General features: G+C 45.6%; 1 protein-coding gene across 1 annotated transcript in view; it reads right to left on the bottom strand.

Moving 5' to 3' along the window:
- FGFRL1 (fibroblast growth factor receptor like 1) overlaps nucleotides 1-25,253 on the bottom strand; it is a 175,617-nt gene extending 150,364 nt beyond the window's left edge. Inside the window, exons 1-2 of the mRNA XM_034064941.1 lie at nucleotides 24,846-25,253; nucleotides 23,713-23,822 (exon numbers count right to left, since the gene is read on the bottom strand). Of these exons, the coding sequence (XP_033920832.1) occupies nucleotides 23,713-23,773 (61 nt within the window). The 5' untranslated portion in view covers nucleotides 23,774-23,822; nucleotides 24,846-25,253. The remainder of the gene's footprint in view (nucleotides 1-23,712; nucleotides 23,823-24,845) is intronic.
- Between the last annotated feature and the right edge of the window lie 2,682 nt (nucleotides 25,254-27,935).

Below are 27,935 nucleotides of genomic sequence, written 5' to 3'. Positions count from 1 at the left end.
GAAAATTTACCTGTGTGGAGTGCAATGGAGGAGGATGCAGTCTCTTACATCACTTGGAGGGCAGGAAAAGGAACCTTCTCCTGGACCGGTCCTATACCAGAGGAATTACTTCAGCATTTTGCTAAGTAAGAGACCCTAAAGAGGCAAAACCCACTGGGGTTAAGTCAGTGGGATTTTTTAAGAAAAATGCTGGGAAATGAGGTTTCCTGATTATTGAAAGGAGACTATCACATGCCAGCTGCTTCCCTCTATCCTTTACTTGCCCGCAGGGAAATAATTACATAGACTGATGCTAGAATGGGTTTAATCAAACACAGGTTTGTGCCCCCATAAAAGACTAAGTAGATGAACCTCCCAGCTCTGTTCCAGGCAGGACAATCTAGCCACTCTAATGCTGCACACTGATCCTCACATCCTTCAGATTGTAATGCCATGAAACAAAGCCTGGCTGCCTTCCACAGTTGTATTGCTCAGTGACTTTAATAAAAACAAGTGAAGTAAAATAGCTCCATGAGGCTGAATGCTTAGGCAGGTTCCCCATGAAAATGGCAAGTGAAACAGGCTCTGTGGTGCTCCGATGACAGCAATTTGGGATGGGCAGCCAAAAAGGGCTAAAAAAGTCATGATCCCTTCCTCCTCAAAGGCAGCAAACATGAATTCCTGACCTCCCTGATATGAAAACCAAATACACTGAAAGAGAAAGAAAAGGAAACCACCAACATCACAGCTTCATGTTTATATCAATGGGAACACACTGAACCTTTCTTCACTGCTTCAAACAGATGAGTGACTCATTCCCTTCACAGCAGCAACCCTCACAGCCACTGCCAGCAAAAGGAACAACATGAAAATAGGTATCCCTCTTGATTAGGTGAGTTCTTTGCCACCAGCACCCACCAGCAAGCGGTGCTTGACAAATTATATGGGAAATCCTTTGGAAAACTTCTTATTTCCATCCAAAACAGCCTTTCTGCAACTGCCACCCTAAGCCAGTCAGAAGCATGCTGATTTCAATGTTAATCTTATCTGCAGAAGAGTATCCAGGGCATCAGCTTCACTGATGTTTCCAGGAAGAGAAGCCCTAATCAAGCATTTCTCCGTGTGAATAACAGACAAGGAATGTCTCTGCTTGGCCAGTAGTAGCTTGTAAAAAATTAACAAAACAGTGTAAAATCTGCTTTGGAAGCAAGGGAGAGCTAGCACAGGGTGTGATTGCTGCGTTATCAGCGTCAAGTTGCATGAGTGGAGGTTTAGATTGGTTATTAGGAAGAATTTCTTCCCCGAAAGAGTTGTCAAGCATTGGAACAGGCTGCCCAGGGAAGTGGTGGAGTCACCAGAGAATCATAGAACAGCTAGAGGTGGAAAGGACCTTAAGAGCTTCTAATTCCAAGCCCAAGACCCTGTCTAACCTGGCCTTGAACACTGCCAGGGATGGAGCATTTATCTTCTTTGGGCAACCCATTCCAGTGCCTCATCACCCTCACAATAAAGAACTTCTTCCTTATATCTAACCTGAACTTCCCCTGTTTCAGTTTCAACCCATCACCCCTTGTCTTATTGCTACAGTCCCTGATGAAGAGTCCTGCTCCAGCATCCTTGTAGGCCCCCTTCAGATACTGGAAGGCTGCTCAGAGGTCTCCACACAGCCTTCTCTTCTCCAGGATGAACAGCCCCAACTTTCTCAGCCTCCTTGGAGGTATTCAAAAGATGTGCAGACGTGGCACTTACAGACATGTTCAGTAGTGGACCTGGAAGTGCTAGGTTTAAGGCTGGACTTGATCTTAAAGGTCTTTTCCAACCTAAACAATTCCATGATTCCACCAGTACAGATGCTGCAAGGACAAGGCTGACCCATGAACAATCTGTCGCTCCAAGCTAGCCTAACCAAATCTGCAAGGTCAAATGCAGCCCTATGGAACTGGTCTACAGTGCTAGATGCCAATCATCCAAAATGGAGCTCTCTGCCTAATATATCCCTATATATATGCCTAATATAAGGGTTTAATTATTAAAATAATTGGAATCATTACTGATTTCCCTCAAGCTTCAGCTCCTGCAGCACTGCAGCAATGTGAAAGCTGCAGTCCAAAACACCCACATGTTTTTAGAGAACTCTGAATGTGCAGCAGAAATAGTCAAAGAACCACAAGCTATTTCAGGTATGAATCTGAGCCTAACCAGCCCCAGCTTAGTGACCTGACCCATAGCTCCGGAAGGCTCCAAATGGGTCATGTTGACTTTTTACTAGAGAATAGCCCTGAAAAAGAAAAGCAAATGTTTACAAGCTCTTTTTCATACCAACTGGGCCTGGTCATTCCCAACCAAACCCCATGATCCCATATGTTCAGCAGCCTGCATTTGTCAGGGGTAATTGCGTATGTTGGGATGGCTGTTCCTAAGCAAGTAAAAGCACTTTCAAGTGTGCGCACACATGCAGATTTGCCATGGCACTTCTTAGAGATCTGACAACACACAGTAAAGGGTCAACAGTTCTCTCTGGAAGGCTGTGTTGATATCTGCTGCAAGATAACGCTCCTTGCAGTCAAAGAGACTTACTTATTTTGTAGGCTCCTTATCAGTTGTTATTGTAAGTAAAGCAGTACTATGTCAAATGCCCCTTCGTTTTGACCTCATCATGGGCAGGACCCACTAAGATCTCATGGAATGTGAAATAATCATTAATACAGTCTCTGTGGCAGTGCTAATAAATCATACAGCTCAGCATCTTTTAACAAAGCAATAAAACTCCACCGAAGGCACACCAATAAACTGCACATAGGAGAACTCTTCCACCCCCAGCCTCTTCCCTCACATTCCAAAAATGTGGAAAAGCAGGAGTGAATGTTGGCTCCCAATCTCTAATCCCCAAATCCCCAATTACACCGAGGGAGCTGTAGATAACACAGATTTAAGACCCGGAAAGAAGCCTGTTTCAGAGGTAAAAGAAAGGTGTTAAATCAGCAATCCTGGGTAATAGATTCATTTACCATTACACTTCTCCATCTGCAGACATTCAGGCAGCATAATGTCTATAGACCTTTGGCCTCCCATGCAAGTCCTTAAGAGACAGGGGTTTGGTGGTACCTGGGCCTTCTGCAACAAGCTGAATTTCATAGCATGAGGAGATTTGCCTGTGTAAGGAAGTGGGCTGGTTCACACATTAATCCTTCTAACATTCACTGAAGCCTGAGGGTGAATGCACGTTTATTGGCTTAAAATTAGCCTTTTCTTTACCACTTCAAAGAAACCACTCCTGATTTCCACCAGGATGTGCTCAAAACCAGACTTCATCAGGACTCCTTCACCTCTAACTTCAGACAGACTGCAGGCACCTGAGGGTTCCCTCACCACCCTTTACAAGATGAAAAGGTGCTTTTAGGGTATGATGCATCTCAGTCCCATGCGGGTACATCCTGCTCTGCAGTATAGCAGGGCCTGGACAGCCTTCTCTCCTTCATGCTGTCAGAGGGACCATCAAGGCTCTGCACAGAACACTTTTTATTGGTGGCTTTTCCAAACTGCTGCCATGACTTGTTGCTCCTTCTCATGACAATGGGGCTTCAGGCCACCATGCCCTCCTTTTCTGGTTCACACAAAGCAGAAGCTGCTGTATCAACCCTATATCTAGCCATGGTGAAGGCCACCAAGTCCTGTGTGCATCACCAGCCTTGTCAGCAAGGGCAGGATTTGCAGTAATGAATCAGACAAGAAAGTTTGCTTTCACCATGCACAACTCCTCCTCCTTAATCCAGCTACAATCCCTCTGGCTAGGACACTTAAACAAATAGTAATGCTTTCAGGGTCACTGTGAAATGATGTTGTTTTCATCAAACAGAACTGCTTGAACCTGATTTACTGTTTTACTGTGCATCCTGTCTGTGCTCCACAAAGAAAACACCACACAAGGCTGCAGGTCCTTGAGACCCTGCTGCTTGGGCTGCTAATTCCTTCCTGGTGATGAGAAAACCCCAAGGGCTATTAGTCCTTCCAGCTCTGGGTTATAAACTGATCACCCTTCCCTCAAATACATGTAATATGACACATTTAGGAGCAATCAGCTTGTGTGCAAAGCTCTTAGATGCAGCTTTTGGCTGATAGTGGCCAAAAGGTACCATGGGTCTGTCCAGACACTGTGAACTGTGATGTGTCCTCAGGTACCAACACCGAGCAGGGAGGAGGTGGGGGCTCTAGGTAAGGATGGTCTAACCTCAGCAGGGATATCAGGGAGCTAAGCAGTGGGCTAGAGCTCAACCAGATTCAGACTCAGGATGAGAAACTTCAGTGAGGACTTGTCTGTGCTTTAGCCAAAGGCTTTAATTACTGCCACTGCATACAGATAGATGAGCAGTAACCATACATAGCATCACCACTGACTATCCTAGGAACTTAAATACGGCCAGGACTCAGCTCTTGGATTCACCTAAATTTAGGTGTCTAATTCCATTACGATCTGCAGAGAGATGGTCAATACTAGCTCAGTGCCCTACTTACTAACATCTCCATCCACTTTGAGGGCAGATCAGACATCGACACATAGATCACTGAATCTATAAGCTGAACACCTCTCACAGTGCCTTGGCTTCATGCTGTAGGACTGTATGTCCATGCCTGGTGGGGTGAGCCCCATGGAAGCTGGAAAAAACAAAGGAATCCCCTGGAGCACCTACTCCACATGTACTCACCTTCTCACACACCCCAGTGGTATAGAGGCTCCTTGCCCAGCCAAAGACTCAATGCACCAGCACAAGTGTATTATATAGATTATTACATAATTATATAGATTACTACATAATCTATATAATATACATTATGTATAATCTATGTATAGATTATATATATAGATTATAATCTATAATATAGGTCATTATAGGAAAATAATCTATAGGCCTACAAAAGCAGGGGGATCAGGTCTACCTGAGCAGAAGCACAGCCAAGTGTACATCAAGCCTGCACCCTCAAAGTTCATCAGGGATGTACTGGTGCTCCTTACAGGCTGCTGCCCGCTTGAGAGGGGAGCCCTGTGTGCAAGCAGCAGTTTTCAGTTCTCATTCTCACTAAATCCTCAATCCAAACCTTTCCCTTTGGCTGGAAGTCTGCAAACACTAGCAAAACCTTTCCCGTTAATCTTTCTTCATCTCACTAAAACAACACAGACTGTCTGTCTCCAGGGAAGGCTGTCACAGGATATGGGGGAGGAATCTATCATTTGTAATGCACGGAAATATAACTTACATGTATCAAAGGCATTTTCTCTAAAAAACAAATAGGCAGCAAAGATAGGGAGGCAAAACCCCCACTGCCTTTATTGCAAGCTACTGTGTTTAACAACAGCCTGAGCAAACCCAATTAATTTGATATGTAGATTGCACAGATTAGCAATTGTGTTCCAATAGCAAAGTCCACCAGGAGCCCCTCTCGCTTATATTTCTGAACAGCTCATTTGTTACCATAATACATAACGGCACCTATCTAAATCCCTCCAATTTATGTACTGCCAGGTATGCATCCCTGGCTTCCAGCAGTACGTTCTAACTAGGAAATGTGGAGAGCTCTGAAAACTTCAACTCTGAAAACTCTCCAATGTCTACACCAGGTGTAAAAGCAAAAACCTTGAGGCTGAGGCATCAAGTGGCTCAATTTCACCATTATTACAGAAGTTTGGAACAGAACTCTTTAGGATCTTTAGATCACGATTTCTTATGGGCTTCACACTTTAACCACTGGGGCTCCTGCACCCCCCAACACCTCTGGCTCAATCCAAATTTAACTCTCAATGGGATCAGATCCCAAATGTGCAACCCTGGGCACAGTAACAACCCAACCAAGGGGGCATAGAATCACAGAATGGTTTGGGTTGGAAAGGACCTTGAGATCATCCAGTTCCAACCCCCTACCATGGGCAGGGACACCTCTCATTAAACCATATTACCCAAGGCATCTAAGGGGAAAAAAACCTCTGAAAGCTGAAAAATGCTGCACTATCTATTCCTGGAGTAGAAATTATTCTTTCAGCCTGATGAACAGTTATTTCTCAAGTAAAAATGCCTGATGTAGAAGTACATCATCAAAGCTGCATGAGATTCTAGTGACATTTGTTTTAAAGCCAGAGATGCCCCTCCAAAATGAAGAGGTTTGTAAAGCTAGAAAAGAACCACAGTGACGACAGAGGGGTAGGGAAAGCTTTTTGCTGGGTTTTTTTTTGTACTGAATCAGCTACAGAAACGTGTTCTGCTGGTTAAAATAAAGCAAGCAAGATGTCTGATGAATAGTTCTACTGATAGTGAATGGATTTCTGTATTTCTAAAAACATGAGCACTTCATAAATACCCTGAAATATTCTGTCATCGCCAGACAGAACATGCCAGTTTTCTATAAATACAGACATCTGGCAGCGGTTTCTTCTACTGTTATGGATTTCTGGTGTGAAGAATGCTACTTTGTAAGCAAATGCATGTTGGAAATTATTTTCATATGCGACAGGTTACATAAAAGAGCAAGAAAGATTTGCTGGGATGAAGCGCGTAACAAAAGCACTGTGTTCCCATACTGCTCCTGACCCTCTCTATGAGGTTGCCTGCACCACACTTCAGGCATAAAATACACTCGTCCAAGCAGTGCTGTGAAACCTAATTAAAACATGCCCACAAATTGCACTGAAACTTGAAAATGATACTTGGTGCTTGGCGTCGTAATTCCAGCCATGGAGAAACATCACTGAGAAAACAGTGAATATTCAATAGCAGTGAAAAGCAGCATGTGTGCAAACCTCCTGAGGGGTGTCACAAGCAACAGACAGGTATGCTCCATCCCTGGCAGTGTTCAAGGCCAGGTTGGATGAAGCCTTGGGTGCCATGGTTTAGTGTGAGGTGTCCCTGTCCATGGCAGGGGGGTTGGAACTAGATGATCTGTAGGTCCTTTCCAACCCTAACTATTCTATGATTCTATATAAAACCCAGTGCTAGAGGGGCTGTACCATGACTGACTTTTCTTTTGGTGTGATTTCCAGACAGATCTTTGTCCTAATCTGGTCCATGATGCAACCATTCACAGAATTGCATCAGGCAGAGAGCAAGCTGGGGACACACGGGGTCACTGCAAAGATGTGAACATGGGGGAACACCTTACATCACTTGGGGCTTGCTCAGGCTGAAGATGGATAGTAATCTCACACTCCAAGGGCGACAGAAACATCTTTGTGTAAGGACATGGGTTATGTTTTCTATCTGCATCTGCCTTGCTCACCAGGCTCCCTATAACAAAGCCATTAGCATCAGCAGGTAAATCAATTTTTGGCTGCAAAACTTTCCTTTCTGGTTAACATAAGCCAAGTGTAAACATTTCCTCACAGGTTAACATAAGCCAGCAGCCCAAACAGGGATAACACCTCAAGAAAAGGAGAGCCAGAGTTGGGGGGGAAGTTGAAAAGAAAATGAATCACAAGCTTTCCTCACTTTTACCATTGATCAGGCATTTAGGGTGACTCTGTTGCTCCTCACCCCCTTTAAACCCTGGTTGGGGTGAATGTTTTCCAACTGGGGCCATCAAAAGAGCAGGACCCAGAGCTGCTCTCAGCATCCAGCCCCAGCTGCCCATCTTCCCCATTCCCTTCAGTAAACACCACTAATTCACCAGCTCCATTAGCACTCTTTTTCTTCTCTCTGAAATCACCCTAAAAGCATTTTGGAACCAAAGACAAAGAGACCCACTAAACCTAAAGTCTCCAGACAGCTCTCAGCATGTGTCAAAGACTTGCTTAAAAAATCCAAATAAAGACAAACCCAAGGAGCCTCAATACCCTGTGTTATCTTTGCAGGCTGGCTGCAGCCTTATCAGCTCTGACAGAAACCAGCATTGAAGAGAAATCCAGTAGCCTTTGGGTGGAAGCTGGTTCCTAAGAAAACACACAGGCGAATTGCTGGAAGTTGGTACAAGAGGAGAAGGTGAGCGGGTAAGAGACGGCCTGAAAGCCTCCGCCATCAGCTCACTGTTCTCCATCGGGAAATATGCTGCTATGTATGCTCTTTATCTAATTCACTTCTCAGACTTCACACCCATTACACAGGCCAAGAGCTACAAGGGTGAACAATTACTCAAAATGCTGTTTGATGTCATTAGGGACCAACGGAGTCCAGGCAAAGCCACCAGCTCTTGGTACCAGGTTTTGAAGCACATCAGAAATGGAAGACAGAAGATCGTGTCCAACGCTGGTGTCAGGTACCACTGTCCTGATGGAGAAGGACAATGATGTCTTTTTCCCCACCCTCACTTATAATAACGATTCTCTTTTCTGGATCAACTCTCCATGGAATAATGCAAAAAGGCCCTTAGTGACATGGGTTAGTGGTGGACTTGGCAGTGCTGGGGTAATGGTTGGACCCGATGATCTAAAGGTCTTTTCCAACCTGACTGATTCTATGATTTTTATCACAAAAAGCAAAAGCCCTGTTTGCTCTCACATGAAACTCACCACTCACAGATTTTGGCAGCCACCTCGCACAGGAGCTGGACTTCGCCTTTGCAAGGTTGTGAGGGTCCTGCTCTTGAAAATGGCATAAAATAGTTATAAAACACCTTTGCTTGACATGAATTGATGGGCTAGAGAGAGAAGAGCTGTCTCAAGGCCAAGGGCTGCTTTTCAGCATCTCATTTATAACACGACAGAGGGAACAGATGGGGGGAAGGCTGTCTGCCTCTCGTCAGCCCCAGAGGGAAGGACGGACAGACAGACATTCCCCAGGGAGCTGCCCTGGCACTATAAATGCCTCCCATGCAGGGTAAGCGGCTTTCTACCTCTGACCTGACCTTCTTTTCCCCAGAGAGTCCTCACAAATCTTCCTCAACAGCCACCAAAGCTTGAAGTGATGCAGCTGGGCCCAAAAAAATGTCATTTTTTTCCTTTTCTTTTTCTTTATTTCCAAGTTTTTCCCAAGCTAACATTGCAGGAGAGGCAGAGGAACAAAGCAAAGAGAACTGTAAGTGTGGATGGTGCACAACCAGGCTCAGGCCCTCACACCACAGCACTCTTAGAGGCATTGCAACCCCCAGCACCCAAAAATCATAAAGCAGACTTCAAAACAGCAGGATTGGCTTAGAGGAGTAATTCAAAATGTTCTTTGGTTCTTTATTTCCCTTCTGGTGCCTAAGCAAGGTTGACGCACGCAACTCGTATTTTCTATCTATCCTTCAAAATCATCAAGGATGAAACCTTATGGGTTAGGTTCTCTTATTCTTCAACTGAAAGATGAGTTATTTCCCAATTCCATTCCCAGAAAAATCATTGTATGGTGAAAAACCCAGCATCAGAATCCTTGTGAAACAGTTGCTACCACGTTAGCCTACACTTAGTTCCTCTGTATTTCAAATAACTGTAGCATACTGTATAACACATCCTCAACAAGTGTTTCTTTAAATACAAGCAAAGTTCCATAGTTTAAAAGCAAGCGTGTGCTCAAACACTTGGTAAAAACAGTGTCTGAGATCAGAATCTTCTGCAGTTGCAAAAGTACATTGAAGTACTCAGGTTTGTACTTCCCCTTGCGTGTCTCCAGTGTTACACTGCATGGGTTTCACTGGATTCAGAAGAGGATGAATTCAAACAGATGTGTCATACACTATTTTCCTTGTTTTATTTGACTTTAATTACTTCTTAACAGCCCTGCTGTTTGAAAAATCTCTCTCAATTGAGGGTGTTGTTTCTGCCTAGGGCTGCTTGGCCCTTTTCCACTGAAATGCCCTTTCAACAACCAACCACCTCAAGCCTCTCCAAGAAAAACCAAATCATTTGGAAGAGCCTCTTTTTCTGTGCCTGTGTGAAAGTTTGCCCTTCTCAACCCTTTTCCTCTCCCCTGGATTTCAGGTTGGCTTTTCTTTGCACCTTTCCAGGACGGAATAGAAACCCATGATGGGCTCCAGTGGGATGTGGAGCAATGTTAGGGAGCAGCAAGAGCTTAGAATCGTAGAATCATAGAATAGTTTGGGCTGGAAGGGACCTTCGAAGGTCATGTAGTCCAACCTCCCTGCAACGAGCAGGGACGTCTTCAACTAGATCAACCTTGTTATTAGCACAGATGGAAGCACATTGCTGCTGCTGCTTATGATTATTATATTTATATATTTATTATTAATATAATGCAATTATGATAATATTTTTAATAATCTCTGTAATTTTTTTTTCATTTGAGGACTTTTGATAGTTGTTTCCATAAAAAAACAAGCATGGTGCAATGACCAAGTCTTGCTAAAGTCAACAATGAAGTTTGTACCAAGCAGAGAGGGGATGCCTGGGCTTGCGATTCCACATACAAACCACATCAGGTACACAGTGCAAGCTCTTCAGCCTGTGTATGAATGATACATTTGCACCTATTTTACCTTGGGCACTTGCCCAGGGTTTGGGCACAAGATTATCTGTCCTGTAGCATAGTATTGCAGCAGCAGCAAGAAATCCTTACTAAGGCAACATCTGCTTTGCACAGGGTGCTACAGGTGAATATGGGATCTCTCATTTCTCAGGTTTATGTGGGTAAAATAGAACATTGGTTTTTGGAGGAAGCTTTTGTCAGAGCAAAACTAAGTCTCTATACAAAGAGCTATTAGTAACTTTAAGACTGTAGCTGCCTCATTCATTCTGGGTTTGACAGCCCTTAACACAACAAAACAGCTTTGATACAATCTGGTGCAATTGGAACCCCAATACTGGAAAAAAAAAGTCACACCAGCTATAATAACAACTCTGCCTTACACTGTGTTCATCCTATCAACCAAAACCATTGCTCATTTGCTGACCTGCTCCAAGAGCAGTATTAAACATTTTAGGTGTTGTAGTCCTCCTTGATCTCTGCCTTAATATCCACCTTGTAGCAAAATACCCTCCAACACATGCCACACATAGAAGGCCCTGCTCCGGTTTTAAGGCTGGATACAGCAGAAAGCTTACTCAATTATGCTGGTGCATTTTTCATCTCCCTCAGACAAGTTATTCATTTGCTGGCTGGGTTCTCTTTGTATTTACTATAGGATCTACATTACTCTTGCAGAGGTAAAACACCTGTAAGTATGCAAATAAAAAGATCTAAATCAAGAGGCTATTAAAATCCACTCAGGCTTACTCCTCTCTGCTGCTGTTTCAATCAGTGTCCCTTTGAATCCTGCACTGCACATTGCTCCTTTCAAACACTTGTCTCAGTGGAAGTTCGATGCCAGTTTTCCTTCTGGAGAAAGAAACCCCAAAGATGTATTTCCAGCCTCCCGGCTCAGGGTTTCCCAGATATTTTGAATCAGGGACTGCTGCCAAGATTCACAATTTTCCACAGATCACCATATAACCTTACGCTCTCAGTAGAAATCCATCGTGGTGATACACAGAGATGGACCCTGGAGCGGTTCTTACTGCCTTGTTCTTGTTGGTCTTATTGCAGTCCACGCAATAAGTCCCATGCAAGGATGGGAACCAGTACTTGCCCTTCTTGTATCATCCAAGCCTGAGAAGATCTGGCAGATTTTAAAGGATATCTCAATTAAAAAACACATCCCTGCTGCCTATGAGTAGTTATAATCACATAGTACCAAGTTCTGATTTTCCTGGGTGCACCAGACTTCAGCCTTCCATGTGGAGTAACCCCAGCAGCCTTAATGTAGATACTGAGATAAGCAGCAGGACCTTCCCCTCTCTACAAAACAACTGGATCAATGAGCAAAAGCCACAGTTTCTCTGGGATGCAGGGTCATGATTCATCACATCAGACATGCATCAATCATCCCCAGACAGAATTCACCCACCACGTCTAACAGGCCAACATAAACATCCTCACTCCAGAAACCCCCTACAAGCGTTGTTAATGGAGCCCTGCAGCTTTACCTGTGCAGCCAACTGGCTCTGTTCCCACATGGAATGTTTTGCACAGATTTTTTTTCCTCTGTCTTATTTTGATAACCCCCTAAAGTGGTGTCAAAATTCAGGAGTCCACATAGAGACAAAGCCAAGGTTGGAGGAAACCTGTCTCCATCTCTGGCCACGTTCACCTTGATACCAGGGTTGATGCACACTGTGCCTCGACCAGAGGGAACTTGGACACCAGCAGCACTGGTTGCAGCCTGTCTTTGCTGCTGGCTGTGCTCATGATGGAGCAGTTCCTTCCTTCCTTGAAGCAGGCAATGACACAGCAGGTCAGCAAAGGCTGACAGCATTAACTTGCTGTTTCCCAGCTCCCCAAAATGATGCTTCTCCCACAGAAGCCAAAAGCAGAGGCCAGAAAAAGGAAGGTTCCCATTTCTCTATAAAGCAAGCCAGACTTCAAGGGAGCACTGAGACAAACAGAAAGCTGTCGTGATACAGAGTGTGAAAACTGTCATCTCCCAATGCACAGAAGTACTGTTCTCTGATGGAGCAGATCCAAGAGCATAAACCAATGAGGAATAATTACTGCCTGCTCAGAATGTCCTAAACCACTACTGGATGAGAAGCTTCTACCATGGTAATATGCACTTTTTCCAATGGGATCTACCAAGGAAGGACCCGGGATCCAAATCTGATTTTCCAGTCTCCACATTCACTACTCCAGGCACTCCATTTTGCACTGTGGACACTGCTGCATTTTACATTCCTAAAGGGTCATTTTATAAATGTTCACATAAACACACAGTCCTCCTTGAGCCTTCCTGCCATAATTGGGAATGGAAAAGGCTTGCTGCCTGTGGTCACGCTGCGACACCCCACGAGCTCAGGCCATGCTCCTCTAACAATTTAATCCATCACGTTCTTTTCCAGGTTGGCTTCTTGCCGAGGTTACCTCCCAAAACACTGAAAAGCAAGGTCAGAATTGCTCTTATGCTGGCACAAGGGAGTTAAAAGGCTGGGAGCAGAGCAGGACAAGGACAGGACAGTGATGGAGTCAAGTTCAGTCATCTTCAGCCACCCGGAGATTACACCTGAGAAGCATTTACTGCCAGGATCTGAGTGGCTGCAGCTGGGCTGGAAAAGGGGGGGGCCTATTTGTGCCACTAAAGATCCAACTTAGCAGGATAGAAATCAAGTGCTTGACCTTTCCCAACATCATGTGAAGCAAATGCTCCATATGACAGGGCTCCAGCATTATCTACCAGGCACAGGTGCATGACTGCAATTAGAAATAACCAGCATTTCCCACATAACAGCACCTTTCAACCCAACTCAGACCATACAGAAACACTCGGTGGCTCAATTACCATCTTCTTCCCACCCAGCCTCTGCAGTACCTTGCCAGCTCAGGAAGCACCAATAATCATAGAAACATGGAATAGTTTGGGTTGGAAAGGACCTTAAAGCTCATCCAGTCCCAACCCCTGCCACAGGCAGGGACCCCTTCCACTGGAGCAGCTGCTCCAAGCCCCTGTGTCCAACCTGACCTTGAGCACTGCCAGGGATGGGGCAGCCACAGCTTCTCTGGGCACCCTGTGCCAGCACCTCAGCACCCTCCCAGGGAAGAGCTTCTGCCTTATGTCTAATCTAAATCTCCCCTCTTTCAGTTTAAAGCCATTCCCCTTATCCTATCACTACACGCCCTTGTCAAAATCCCCTCTACAGATTTCTTATAGGCCCTTTTAGGTACTGGAAGCCGCTCTAAGGTCTTCTCCATGAAGTCTCATATCTATTATTTGGGAATTAAATTGGAAGTCACAACACTTTTCTGCACACTGGTAGATCATAACCTTGGCATTTGGTTTGTCCCAAGACCACTTCTCACCCCTACCCTTAAATCAACATCCGCAGAGAACAATGCTGCTGGTTTGTGTCCACAACAGATTTATTCCCCCCTTCCAGCAGCTCACACTGCCTGTACCTTCAAGGAACAGTAGCTGCTCAAAGCGAATGGTTCCTTCTGGTTTCTGGGAATAAAAGGCTGCCCTCCATAATCAGGGTATTGTTCTCCCTAAATGGACCCAGACTCTGTAAACACGCTCCTCTGCACAGCACTGGGAGGGCAACTGGGAGCGTGTGTAAGTGTACAGGGAGGGAATGTGTCTTGTTCTAAATCCCAGTAAATTATGTTAATTCATTTCCTCTGCCTAAACAGTGGTAATAAGCTTCAGGAAAGGAGGAGGAAAAAGTAAACAAGAGTTAATTACACATAGGTGAGGGGGAGAGGTAACTGAATAACTCCACCAAATGTCTCCTTTAGGGAAGGACATTCATGATACAGCTTGGATGGGCTCCACGCAGCCTTCCCTTGGTCCTACTGAAGGCATAAATGTGACCATAACAATTTCTTTCTTTCCTTTGATTAGTTTTCAGCCCATTTGCACAAGTTCAATCTTGGAAGCTGGGAAATGGGCCCCCACCAGTGCCCTGATACACCCCCATGTGGCTTTGTTCCACATGTGATGCAAACACTCCGGTGACTGAAGCCAATGCGAATAGTCAGAGCCTATTTGTAATGTTTTCTAACAGGGAAATAATTTCACTGAGCAAACTACCATGCTTTGACTCAAGCCCCTGATTAGCACAGTTTGAAAACAGGGCAGCATACTGTTAGGGGAATTAACTTGCTTGACCCCTAGTCTATAATGGCACTGAAATAATCTGAGAGTCAGGCGAAGTTGAAAAACTCTTGGAAGACCACACTGCAAGAATTTACTGGATTTATTGGATTTTCTAGGATAAAAGAAAAATAAGCCTCAAACTCCACTTAGCTGGTCTGTGGTCTTCAGGAAGACAAGCTTTTTCTCCTGATACTGGAAGAGGAATGCTGCCTATGCTGAGCAGCACTTGGGGGGGCTCCTTTTACATATAGGTCTTTCTTCTTCAATTGAAACTCTCAATAAATAGTAATGATTATTATAAATACGCAGGTCTATTGCTGTGACTACTTTTGAGTACACCTTGCTGTTTTCTTCCTTGAGATTAGTGGTAAAACATGGGGAAAAGGGACAGATCCACATCCCTGTTAGTGAAGCTACAATTCTCCTCCCAGCAGGAATACAGGGGAGAAGAGCCCTGCACTCAACTATTCAGTTTAAATATCCTGAAGGTACTTCACCAGCTGCAAAGGACTAGTCTGATGTTTCCAATGAAATTCCAATGACAGGAATAATCCTGTATACATCACTACCACAAAATACTGCTTGAAATCCTCCAAATCCTCTGGCCTGCCCCTGTTTGAGAAACAGGGAATCAGGAAAAACGTTCTGCCTTCGTGATACAAGCAGGACCTTGCTTCGGTCTGGATTAAACACTGCCCCATCCCTACCTTGTGGCTCCTCCAGCCCCTGAGCAAATGCTCTGACAAACCTCAACTACTTCTTTGTGCCTCTTTGTATCCCCGAAACAATAGCTGTGTGCTGAGAGCAGTGGTAAACACTTTCAGATAACAAATCCGGCAATTAGGAATCTACTGTCCAAAGCCAGTTTCTTTGCATATGCAAATAGCTCCCTAATACGTTTAGGATTCCTTGTCAATGGAACCTGTCAAGGAACACTAATCACCTGTCATTAAGTCAAAAGCTCCACTCTCATTAGTCCTTAACAAAATTAAACCCAGCAATACTGCAATTCTGATTGGTTGTGAACACCAGGAGGAGGAAAGATACTCATCAGTTCTCATCTGTTAATCTAGTTTTATATTAACTATTGCAGATCACAGTGAACCCTCCTGTGGCTTGGTGCCACACTATACAGAACTGAAACACAGCCTAGTTTTACAAGGGCCCAGTTTCTCCTCTCTGGTGAGGTTATAAATTCAAATCCTACTCACAGCTACTCAGCCACAACACACTGAACTTAAAGGGATGAGCATCACCTTTATAATGGAGAGCAATATTTGACCCTGAATATTAAAATACGAAACAACGTATCAGAGCACAGAGCCTGATCTCCATATGATGCTGGAATTGGAAACTCTTCTCCCAGTTTCCCACTTTAAACTGTCCCAAGATACCTTAAACACTTCCTAATATTACTTGTCTGGCTGAAGAGACACTGACCCAACCAGAAGATGAGTGAGGTGGCTACAGCATTCTGTCTTGGAAGGCTATCCACACTCTAAAGGAGTATTAGCCACTAGTTTTACATTGACTAGTCAATGCCAAACAAGCGTTCTTTCTTCCAGAGTCTGCAGTATTGCAGGGGAGATGTTCCACAACATCCAGCCATTTGTCCTGTTATTCATTAACCCTTCATCCTTGGCACACAGTTCATACACCTGTAACTTGTCTGACACTTGTCATTGCTTAACCAGTGTTAACACACACATTTAATTGAGAGAAAAGTAGTTTTCTCAAGTACTCCAACGCACATAAATCTATTATTTGAGAAGAAAAAGGAGGAAAAGAAACCAGGTCGCATTGCTCCAGCATCTGCCGCAGCCTAACTTGGAGAGTTTGGCTTGTTCAGCTGTAGGAGGCTGTTGGGGCCGAGTAACTGTCCCTTCTCCCTCCCTTTGGGGCTGACTTATCCTCAGTTCTGTCTATAAAAAGGAAGATTTAAATCCATATAAGCAATAGTAAAATACTAGCTACTACAAGGAACCTCCCTTCCCCTTTTACAACAGAATGCTTCTACTCAAAGCCAGTTAAGCATCACACCTATACGTGGGGAGGACATCAGGGAGGACTCAGTTGAAAACAGAAATACAGCCCAGATTTGGAAAAGCCACATCCCAGCCTCCTCCTCAGAGTACACATGCTGCCCGCTCCAAATCCTCCCCAGGGCTTGGCTGCACCAGGTCTCAAGAACAGCAGTACTAATTCAACCTAGATTTTCTCTTGGAGGTTGGCTAATGCTCCCATTTCCATCTATGTCCTCCTCCAGCTTTTATTCTCCTCACCAGAATATCTTGTTCTGGGCAGAACAAACAAGCCCGCAATTGCCAGGAAGAGTCTGCACAACTCCAGTATCAGACTCTTACCATCACATCCGTTCTGCAGGCATGTGTGAGCAAACCCAGCAAGGAGAATATGAGCTTAAATGCCTATTGCACAAATCAAGTCCACATTTCTACATTTGCCTGCTGTTCCTGTGGTTTGATCTAACATACACATAACACTGACAGCTCCTAAAATACCCACCAAACTCACCACCACCCCAAGTGGCACCTAGGGTAAGACACCTCCTGCATTACTCACTTCTCAGTCACCCCACAGAACACCCAATATTGTGTAAATCTGCCATGAAATAAATTAACCAGACATAAGGGGAAATGATTTTGGGTCACATCAAGCTGGAAGCCACTCTTAGGCTAAGAGCAGAGATACAGCGATCCTGAGAAACATTAACCTGCTCTGAGAAGCCTCTGTTCCCAATTTACATTTTTCTTCCCTTAGTGAAGCTCAAAATTAAGTTTGAACACTTAATGGAAGTAGCAGCCTGGAGTTATTGGCTGAATTTCTCCCTGAAAATTGGAGTGGTCGGGATGAAATAAAAACGTTAGGTTATTCGCAGCGCTGCTGGATACTGTGTTTCTACAGCGATACAATGGGGAGACTGTGTAATCAGGGCAAGCAACCAAGCTCTATGCAGCCCGTGTTTATTTGACTAGGAAAGGGAGGAAAAAAAATAAGGGGAAAATCAGAGATGTGAATTGATTCAGCAGCAAATGGCATATATTAACTTGCTAAATAACACTCGGTCCAGTCTTCAGCCCCTCCACACCTAGCAACACTGCCAGAAGAACAGCACCCTTTCTTTTGGGGATAAACCCCTCTTGCAGTTAAAGCGATGAATTTCCAAGCTGCTTTCAGCCCTGGCAGTGCACCAGCCACAGTGGGCAGAAGCAGTGTGTTTCTGGAATAAAAATATGGAATCCAAGCTGTCTGGTGAAGCAGGCAAACAGCAGGATCCAAAGTACTGCACTTAACCCACATCTGTCCTGCTGTTGTACATGGGGGATCCACACAGGGGTTGATATAACAAACAATCTATGCAAGTCATCCTTCAGGGATGGATCCAGAGCCCATGGGAGTGAGTAGGAGTCACAGCACCTACACTCAGAGGTTCTGAATCAGGTCCTAACCTGTTAAAACTGGCGTGGGCAGCATCTGCATATCTCATACAACATCGGGGCAGCAGGATCGGATTATTCAAGCTTACTTTTGGGAATGTTTTGCTCTTACCTTAGTGCCACAGTTACCAGACTCAACAGGCTTGCATCAGACAGGGGTATTTGCAACTTCTACATGCACACTGGCTCTACTCTTTAAAAAAGTCCCTTATATAGAAACATAGAATAGTTAGGATTGGAAAGGACTTTAAGATCATCTACTTGTGCCACCTTGGTGCAAAAATTAGGGCAGGTAAATACAGCTAAGTACGTACGGGGGGCATTTATTATTAAATAAAGCTCCAAGTCAAGACTGATTACAGAGAACAAGGAAAGGAACGGAAATCCAAATTAAACATTCAAAACAAGATCAAATGCATTTCAGCTTGATCAGGCCACCAGAAAAGACAGGAAGAGGTCAGAGAAAAGACAAATGCCTTGAAACAAGACAAAATGAGCAGGTTAATGAAAGAAAGAGGAGAAAGGAGCATTTCCACTGATGCCTGTAACATTGGGATACATTTGCACGGACCCTTTGAGCAGCATGATTATACATTTCATTGCAGACACAAGTAGAAGCTGCATGTCTCAGGAAAATCAGAAAGCTCCACTGGTTCTACTCCCACTGAATGAACAGAGCTGCGACTAAAGGGTGTTGGGGTGTTTTTGTTTAGATTCAAACTAAGCAGAAGAAGACTTCTGCATTATTATTCTCTTTTTTTAATGGAAAGTTTTATCTCTTCCAATAACTAATCCAAAGGCGCACAGCCAGACAGTGACCCTCTCCACTGCATTCACACTATTCCATAACGGGTATTCTGCACCCAGATATACCAGCGTTGCTTGTGGCAAGACTGTCTCTCTAACAGGAATTATTAGATAGGTCACTGGAAAAGATCAGCTGTACCAGGCAATTCATGCCAGCTGGCAAACTTCATTTTTAGTTGATAAATCAGTACCAGTGGTCCCAAACCTTGAAAAGTGGGGTCCTTCTTGCTAGCAACTGTCACTTTGGCTTTTTAGATTTGAATGACTTTTTCTTCCTGAAAGAACGGTTTTCCTGTCATTTCTCAAGCACCACCACACGGCACATAAAAGTTTCTCCTGTGGCTAAGAGTCAGGCTTTGGAGTCTGGCCTTTGCTGTGTACAAGTTCATCACAGGAAAGATGTATTTTAATTTGCTGTTTGCATCTTTTAATGAAGGTCAAAGCAACACGCGGACTTGGAAGACAAGGTTATAAAAACTTTAAGGAAAATATAAATTTATTTGAGCAATTTGCTGAGTTTTTGTAATATTGCTAATAAAATAATAAAATAAAATCAACCCTCATTTTCCAGTATGACGCACACTGTATTTTATGTTTAAACTCAGCCACAATTTAAAGCAGCCGATGGAAGAAGGGAGGAACCAGGGTTTAAGAAAACAAGATGGATTTTCTTAGGTCGTCATGTTGACTCTAGGTACAAGTCATGCTGGCAGATTATTCATGGGCAAGTTCCCCAAGAGCACCATTCAAAAAATGCCTCAAACTTAACCAGAAGATATGCAGTGACTTACATAAAGCCTGATTCAGGCTGTTCAATCTGAACATGCTTCTCTTTCACAAGTGAGAAATTACCTAATCGTTATATTTGGTAACAACCATCCAAGGAGTAAAACAGAAGCCAACAACCATCACTCTCATCTTGTCATTATTTATCTTTTCCACGCTTAACACCATTCACTCTCATAAATCCCGAAGTTACAGACTGGTAAATATGTTCACCAGAATGAAGAACTCCTCTCCCACAAAACAACAAGAACCTTCTAGTATCCTACTCCCTTTTCTCCAACATTCAGAGAAACAAAAATGGCACATAACATTATTTCTGCAGAAACCACTGTATTTTGAGGTGGCCCTATCAGCAAAGTCCCTGTAAGGCAAGCATCACCCAGGTTTGCAAACCAAGTGTCGCACAGAGATGTGCCAGAGCAGAAAGCAATTAAGGTCCCTTTCTTCCCCTCCCTACACAATGCATTGAAAATGAAATCAACATCCAAACTAATTACTTTCCAGCAGAATATCAGTTTACTCACTAAGAGTCGCTGCTCTTACCAAAAACTTCTGAGCATACCATATGAAATCTTGTTTAAGCCACGCGACCTAGCCAAGCACATCCCAATGTTACCATATACGGTCACCAATGTGAATACGATGGCAACTTGACAGATTTGGAACAAATATTGCGTTGTGTGTCACTGAGATAATATGGGCAGGAAAATATCAGATTGTATTACCTGTATCCGACCGGAGGTGTGGAGTGGTAGGAGCTGCATTGCTGCAGGACATAGTCACTAAAGGTTACTGAGCCAAGATGGCATTCACCCCCCACAGAAGAGGGCCAGGGCAGGATGCTGAGGACTTTTATGTCCAGTATAGGGCTGCTTGGAGAGAACAGGGATGGAGTGATAAGAGGGACGAGCCACCGGACATTCACTATTATGTTGAGGACCAACTCTATCCGGTGCAGCTGGCAACTGGGCTGAAGCTGCTACCCTATGCCTTGGCTGTCAGCCGAAGGGATAGTCACCCTTAGAAAACCACAGCATGCAGGTTTTGTTCTCAAAGAGTGGATTTTGAACACATGGAAGTTCTTCTCTCCACCCCCAAGGGAAAGAAGGGGCTTGGATATCTACCAAAACAGCTCCTGAAGAAGACTTCTTTGGTATTGGCTCTCAACAGGAGATCCTTAGCCTAAAATAACATTGGTCACTGAGGAATTATTCCAGATTAAGGTTTTTGGAAGAGTTATTCCATTGCATTTGCAGGTGTAGACAAGCCCTTAGCCAAAGTCTTTGAATTTCAACCCTGAAAGCATTGGTTCAAACTTAGCCAGATGTATCTTCTCCTTCATCCCTCCAGACACAGCAAGTTCTGCACCTGGACCTCTAAAATCAGATCTGCTCTCTGTTTTGCATGGTTTCTTTGAACTTATTGCCTGTTTCTGAAGAGTTTATCTTGGTTTGCTAAGATATCCCTTTTCTAGCAGTGTTCTGTGCATCAGTGATGTGACACATCGGGTCACAAGAAGAAACAGAGCTGGTAAGCACAGCTCTGAACCTGGAAATACGTCCCCGTTTGCTGGGAAGGAAAGAAAAAACCCAAGTTGCTGCATCAGCCCAATCACTCATCTCTGCGGTGCCCTTTGCCTTAAAAGGTATCACCTAAGCGAAGACGTAAAAATAATACAACATAATATTTAACGCAAGATTGCAGCTGAGCACTCAACTGTCAGGAAATAGCAAAGCCGGAGCGCGTGGGCAACTTCACTCTGCCCCCTTGTGCAAATGCACTATGGCACAGCCCTTTCCCAACACCAGCACGCCATCAGCCGGCTCCAAGTTAACATCCTAACTCCAGCACAAGGTACTTTTGCCTAATACAAGTGCATGAGAAGGACCAGTACGTTCACTGAGAGCCTCCTCAGTCACCTTCTTCCCTTGATGGCAAGCCAGTGAGCACCTATTTAACTTCTGACACCTCGGATCAGGAGGCGTTGGAACAGCTTTGGGCCACACACATCTCGTTTGCAATCAGGATACAGGTATTAAGAGCTGTTTGGCTAAAAACAAAGAGCCCTTCTTCCTCCAGAGGAAAGCCTCACGACCTCAGGCTGGGATTTGGCCCATGGGCTGTCTATAAAACCTGAGCGACTGAAGCAGGTAACATTTATACATCTCCAGTGGCCGAACCCACTGTATGAGACATGCGGAAAAAATCTGCAGGCACGTTAACAACCCAGCACGTTTTTCCAAGAGCCTGAAATCATCCCAATGTAAATATCTAATTATTGGGAATATTTGACAGCACAGAATAAGACTGTCATCTCACCTCCACTCACTTACAATTTTGACCATCCATCTGCATCCTCCGCTATCAAAAATGCTCTCAACCTTAAGGAGGTCCAAAGCAGGGTTTAGAAGTGAGGATTTTGTGTATATTTACAGCAATGACACATTTTTCTTCTTTAGCTTCCCTGTCTTGATATCAGCATGTGAATGAATGACAGTTTTCATGGGTTTTAAACTTCATTTCCACATTGGTTTTTAAACCCTATTTCTACATCATTTAAACTATGTTTCTATACCGTTTTTTTAAATTCTATTTCTATGTCATTTTAAATAACCAGGATCATCTCTCCATCCACTTGTAGGAAAGATATTTTCCAGCTCTCAAAAGAGTTCAAATAACCCAACTGCCAATATGATCCTATCAAAGTTACATTAAAAAGACTTTTCCATAGGAAAAATGATAATGTCCCACAATTATTGGCTGTTAACTTTCTATCGCGTCTTCCCACAACAGCAGCCCAGAGCACTTCATTTTCCAGGGGCGATAAAAGAGTTTGAGCAAGACAAGTGCAAACCGAACTGAAACAGGGTCAGCCAGGAAAGCAGCCGATGCTCCGCTCACTACAGAGACAAACATCTTTTTGTCTTCTCCTGCCCACTTCAGATCTTTTCCGGAACTCCATCAACTTCTCAGGTCCATTGCAATAATAGACATCCATGAGGTGACCTTAATTCATACACGGCTGCCCATTGCCTACAACTTAAACTGAGTCTCCATTGTAAACCTTGCCTGGAATTCAAGCTTGCAGGACTTACACCCTATATACTGTTTTCTTTTTCATTCAGCTTCCAGCCGAATCGTTTTATAGCGCTTTTGCCTCCATAAAATATTTGCTTGGGAGCCAATGCCAAGAAGGAAAAGAAAGCAGCACACGAACCAAACCTTGGGGGTTTTAGAGCAATGCTCCCCCTCTCCTTTCCTACCCTCAGCCCCAAGGTTTATTTTTGGCAAGTTACTGCCCAAGCAAAGGGCAAGTTTAAATCTTTTAATTCGCAACTCCATGGCGCTGGGTGATTTAAAGGTCTTTCAACAATTCATGCAACTCTGATACTGTTGGGAATTGCAGCTGGAGCAATCTGCATCCTAAAGCCATACCCCATTCTCCTGGAACAATGAAGCCCCTCCTTTGTGACCGTAGCTGAAAGCATGGTTTCCCATTCAGGCTGTCCAAGGACAGCACCCACCAAGGTACAACACAGGCGAGAGCGGAGGAAAAGCCACCGCTCCATCCACTCTGATCCCAGAGCTTTGCTTAAAGCAACTTCCCATTAAGAAACTTCATTTTTCCTACCCCCCTGTCACTCCCAGGTCAATGCACTTCAATTTGCCTCTGGTAGGGTAACCTGTTTATTGAAATCTGATCAACTGCTGGAGCCCCAGCGCTAAAACACGCTCTCGCTGTTGGGAACTGTCATTTGTCTGTCACCGAGGAACTTAATGGATGTGTTTGTTTAGGTTGTGAGTGGGAATATACAGGGCAGAGGCTGGAGGGATTAGGGGAGGGGAGAGGTATTTCTGATCCACAGAGGAATGCAGTTGCTTTTCTTCAAAATTGTCTGTGGTTTTTAACACATGCACAAGAAAAGCCCCTGGAAGTTCACCTGCCCCTAACAGACCTCAGCAAACGCAGAGGGACCGCGCTCCATCCAAACCAATGGCCCTGATAAGCAGCATGCAGAGTTCACGGCGACAGCACCAACAGCAGCTCCCTTACGGGGTCTCTCCCGAGGGCACCATGAGTGCTTTTGGAGCGTAATCCCAATGGAGTGGAGGGAAGGGTGCGAGTCACAGAGCACGGGCTCCTTACCTCTGGCCGAGTCCGAGAACGCGATTATCCCTGCTAAAAGGAGCGCGAACTGCAATTCCATTTTGAAAACCAGATCCCTCCGTATCGCACAGGCTACTGTCCTCTCAGACCTGGAGGCAAGAGAAAGGGAGAGCAAAATAAATACTGGGGGTAGAAAAACCCCAAACTGCCCACAACTTTTCAGAGCTTCAAAACCCATTGCGAGGACTTCAGAGCAGAAACAGCAAATGAAAGAGCAACGTACTTGTAATTCATTCCTTGGCGCTCAGCAAGTAAAACTTTGCCCTCCTCTCTGCTTTAACCTGATATAAATCAAGAACCCACTGAGGCCAGTGAGCTCCTCTAAGTTTGCAGTTAATGCATAATTCTTTGGTATCCTGTACAGAACCAGTCTCAAAGGCAAACAAAAAGCAAGTGGCCATAAAACAAGATTTCAGGTTAACAATTTGCGGAGGAACTTAGGGAAGGGGGAGGAGGAATGTTACCTCTCCCATCAGCAGCCCAGAAAACTTTCTGTTGCTGCTTCAGTGCCCCTCAGACAGGCTCCGCTCTGGGTACTCGCCTTCCTCCACTCCGCAACTTCTCTGAGCAGCACTGATTTCTCCTCTTCCTCTCCCCTCTCAAGTCCCACTTGTTTCCGTGAGCTCCAGAGGTGCGTCCCAAAGCAAAACCGCACTTAATTACCCAGCTTCTTGAAGATGCCTTCGCCGCGATACGCGAACCGGGGGTAGATCAGGTTTTACATTAATTACACCCTGTTCTCCTCCTAAAACTCTCACTCTCTAAACACTGTCTGAATTCCTCACCCTTGTAAACTCGCCGGTTTAAACACTCCGTGCCCCCAGGACACACAACAACCCGCGTACAGCATCCAGCAAAGCAAACACGGACGCTTGCAGCGCGGAGCCGGTACGGAGGAGAGGGCGGGCGGGCGGGCGGCGGAGGCTCCCCCCGAGGCGGCACCCGGGGCGCAGCGCGGCTCAGCCCCGCCGGTAACGGGATATTCGGGTCGGGGAAGGGAGGCTGGGCCGGGGGTTATGGTGGGGGGGGAGACGGGGACGGGTACACGACACCCTCCAGCTCTGCTTCGACTCAAGCGGGGGTCTCCCGGCCGGGTTCGGGGGGGCACTTACCTTGGCTGCTGCGGGGCTCTAGCACCGTGCGCTGCTGGCGCCCATCACCGCCGCTCGCCGCCTCATGTCTCCGCGGCCACGGCGCCCCGCGGGGCGCTCCGCAGCCGGCCTCTACCTCATCCCCCCCCTTCAAGGGGGGCGGGAAGGGGCTGCCCGCTGCCTTCGGGGGTGCCCTCCCCACGGGGCGGCTTCCCCCCGTTCCACACCGGCTTTTTACCAACCACCCCCGTCCTCCCCAGGGGCGATTTTTAGCACTGGGACGAGGAGCTCAGGGGAAAGGGGGGGCAGAGACCTTGTAAATTATTTTTCCTGCTTTCCGGGTCGGGCTGAGCGTGTGTGTGTGTGGGGAGGGACAGCGGGGACCTGACAGATTCGCCGCCGCGGGATGCCCGGTGATGCCGTCCTGCGGCTCGCCCAGCCGGAATCCCGTTTAAGGAGCGAGGGGAGGAGGGGAAAGGGGCTGGGGAAGGGGAGGGAAAGGGGGGGTTGGGGAAGAGGAGGGGAGGGGGGGTGGGGGGGGAAGAGCCGGGGCGAGAGAAACAAGCGATAAAGCCACTTTCCCTGCAGGGCTTTGTGGCTGTGGGGGCCGAGCCGCGGCGGAGGGCGGTGCGGTGCCGCCCCGCTCCAAACTTCGCACCAATCCCCGGGAGCTCCCGCCCATCCCCGCCGGCCCGCGCCGCTGCTCCCCTTAACCCTTCGAGGGACCGGCGAAGGGGGAGAAGCGCGGCTGCCCTCGGAGCTCCGGCGCAGCCCGAGAGGCAGACAGAGACCCAGTGCCGAGAGCCCCTGGTACCCCGCGGTGCCGGCCCTGAGCCCCGCTATATCCCAGAGCATCCTCCCCCTTAACCCTGCATCCTCTGGAGCACACCGTAACCACAGCCGTGGTGGAGAAACCCCCCGAAATAGGTCCTATTCCCAATGCAAGAGAGCTCCCCCACCTCCTTGAAACCCATCGCTGGGGTCGTTTTGATCTCTCGACTGGGATGCAAATCGTGCCAGAAAGAGATGGGGCTGAGCTAAACCAAATCAACTGGAAAATAAACAGTGGAAGCGTCTGCTCCTATAAATTAACTGTTACTATTATTTATTATTTACTTCCAAACATGACTCTGCTGATTCATCCGCTCTTACAGCGAATTGCTCTCTTCACAGGGCAAAAAATCAACCTGGCAGAATTCACCAAACAGACTAAACAAATGACAAGAAAAAAGCTGCCTCAATAGCTGTGCTTTTTGTACAACGTTATTGCTGATGCTGTTGTTTATTAGATCTCTTATGTGCTACGTTCCAGCATGAAGGCCTCCTTGAAATTTAAGCTGTCCCAGTGCTGATAGGCACCCACAGAACCCCTAAACGCAAGCCAAGAAGTGGTTTGAACATCCATCTTGTCCGTTTTGATAGGATTATGGAATCACACCCTCTGTTATTATTATTATTACTAAATATTTTTATTCAGTGTTTCCTGACAGCATTAAATCTCGATACACAAAATCAATGTGAAAAAGCGTTCAAGATGACACATAGAACCCCCTGAACCAGAAACAAAGAAAGCAGCTGACTGTATTGTTTTGATATTTTACATATTTATATCATCATTTTCCACATTAAAGTTAATTCATCTGAGAAATCCCAGCCTGACTACTCCTCCAACCAGGCAATAACTTCAGCCTCATCGACTTCAAAGACCGTGTTGACTGAGGCAAACCTTCAGGACTTGACCTACATGGTCATAGTCATGCCATGGATTCTGATAAAATCACTTCCAACTTGTACCAGAATGAGAGCTCGACCACACGCTGCATCTCGAGGGATGGCATGTGAAACATTTCCCCTCCATTCCACCACAAAGGAATCAAGGACTTTGTCTCAAGGACGTTGCCATCCAGGTGATCCAGCCCCAAAACTGTTTATACAACCTTCCCTTCCCATGTGGACTGATGTCTAAAGCAGCCTCAGTTCTGGCTCAGATGCAGGATACTGGGCCATCATGAATGGGCTTCCCACCATGTTACAGGGCCTTACTGAAGAGCTCGTGCTCCTCGCCTTGTTTTTCTGGGTCATGCACAGAGCCTGAGGTTTAATTCCCACATAGACTGTGGCTTTCTTATCACAGACTGTTGAGAGACTGGGGTGAACTGTCTGGCCCTGACTCAGCTCCTGTCTGGAAGAAGAGACCATCTTCCAACCCAGGCTGTGCCCAAGCACAGTGTCAAGCATCCAGCTCAGGTTGGACATAACACATAAATATCCTCTGATGGATCCACTCCTTCCACCCTCTCTTACTGAAAATCCCATGTGTGCCTTTGTAGGCTCCAACATCTCCCATTGTGGGCATTTCTCCTCCAAATAAAGCATCAAAATCCCTCCTGCAGCCTTTCATAAGTGGGAAGTTTCAAGAGATGAAGGGTTACAGAGGTGGTGCATAGGATTTTCAAAGGCATCCAGGTTCCTGAACACCTTTAGATCCCCCTTTAGGCATCGAGAACCTCTTTAGGAATCTGACTCCAAGTGATGTTGCAAACGGATTACATGGGGCAGGGAACAGAGCCCACAGCTTCCATACCCCATGCTTAAATAACCTGAAAATAACCCCTACTGCCTCCAAAATGTCAGCACAATCACTTTTCATGCTCTTCGGAGCGCATGACAGTCCAAAACCACGCTGTAGACTCCATCCATCTCATTCCCAATACCGCGGTGGAGGAATAACTGTAAAACACTGGTACAACAAAGACAATTAATATTCCTGAAACAGCTCCTAGTTTATCAGGACCTGAATCTCATGCTGTTTTCCAAACACTTCTACCTAAATAAGGAAACATGCAGAGCTACGTTTTCCCTGGGCTGGCTGTAATGTGCAGGATGATTGAGTAGTCTGAAAGTCAACAGCCCTGGTTTGCTCCTGCGCTCCATGGCCCTGAGACAAGGCTGTGGGAAAACAGCTTTCTGGAGCTGACAAACAAAACAGAATGCTAAGCAACCAAGTACATGTCTCCAAGTGGCCTGAGAAGGAGCCTAGCAGTCCATTTGTATCCCATTTGCTCCCAAAGCCCTTCTTCCAGACCGTGGCTTTTCAGGTTTTGCGTAGCT

The sequence above is a fragment of the Melopsittacus undulatus genome, chromosome 7, assembly GCF_012275295.1.
Source record: "Melopsittacus undulatus isolate bMelUnd1 chromosome 7, bMelUnd1.mat.Z, whole genome shotgun sequence".
NCBI lineage: Eukaryota > Metazoa > Chordata > Aves > Psittaciformes > Psittaculidae > Melopsittacus > Melopsittacus undulatus.
Note: the sequence above shows the minus strand (reverse complement) of the source record. Positions and strands in the feature narration are given on the sequence as shown.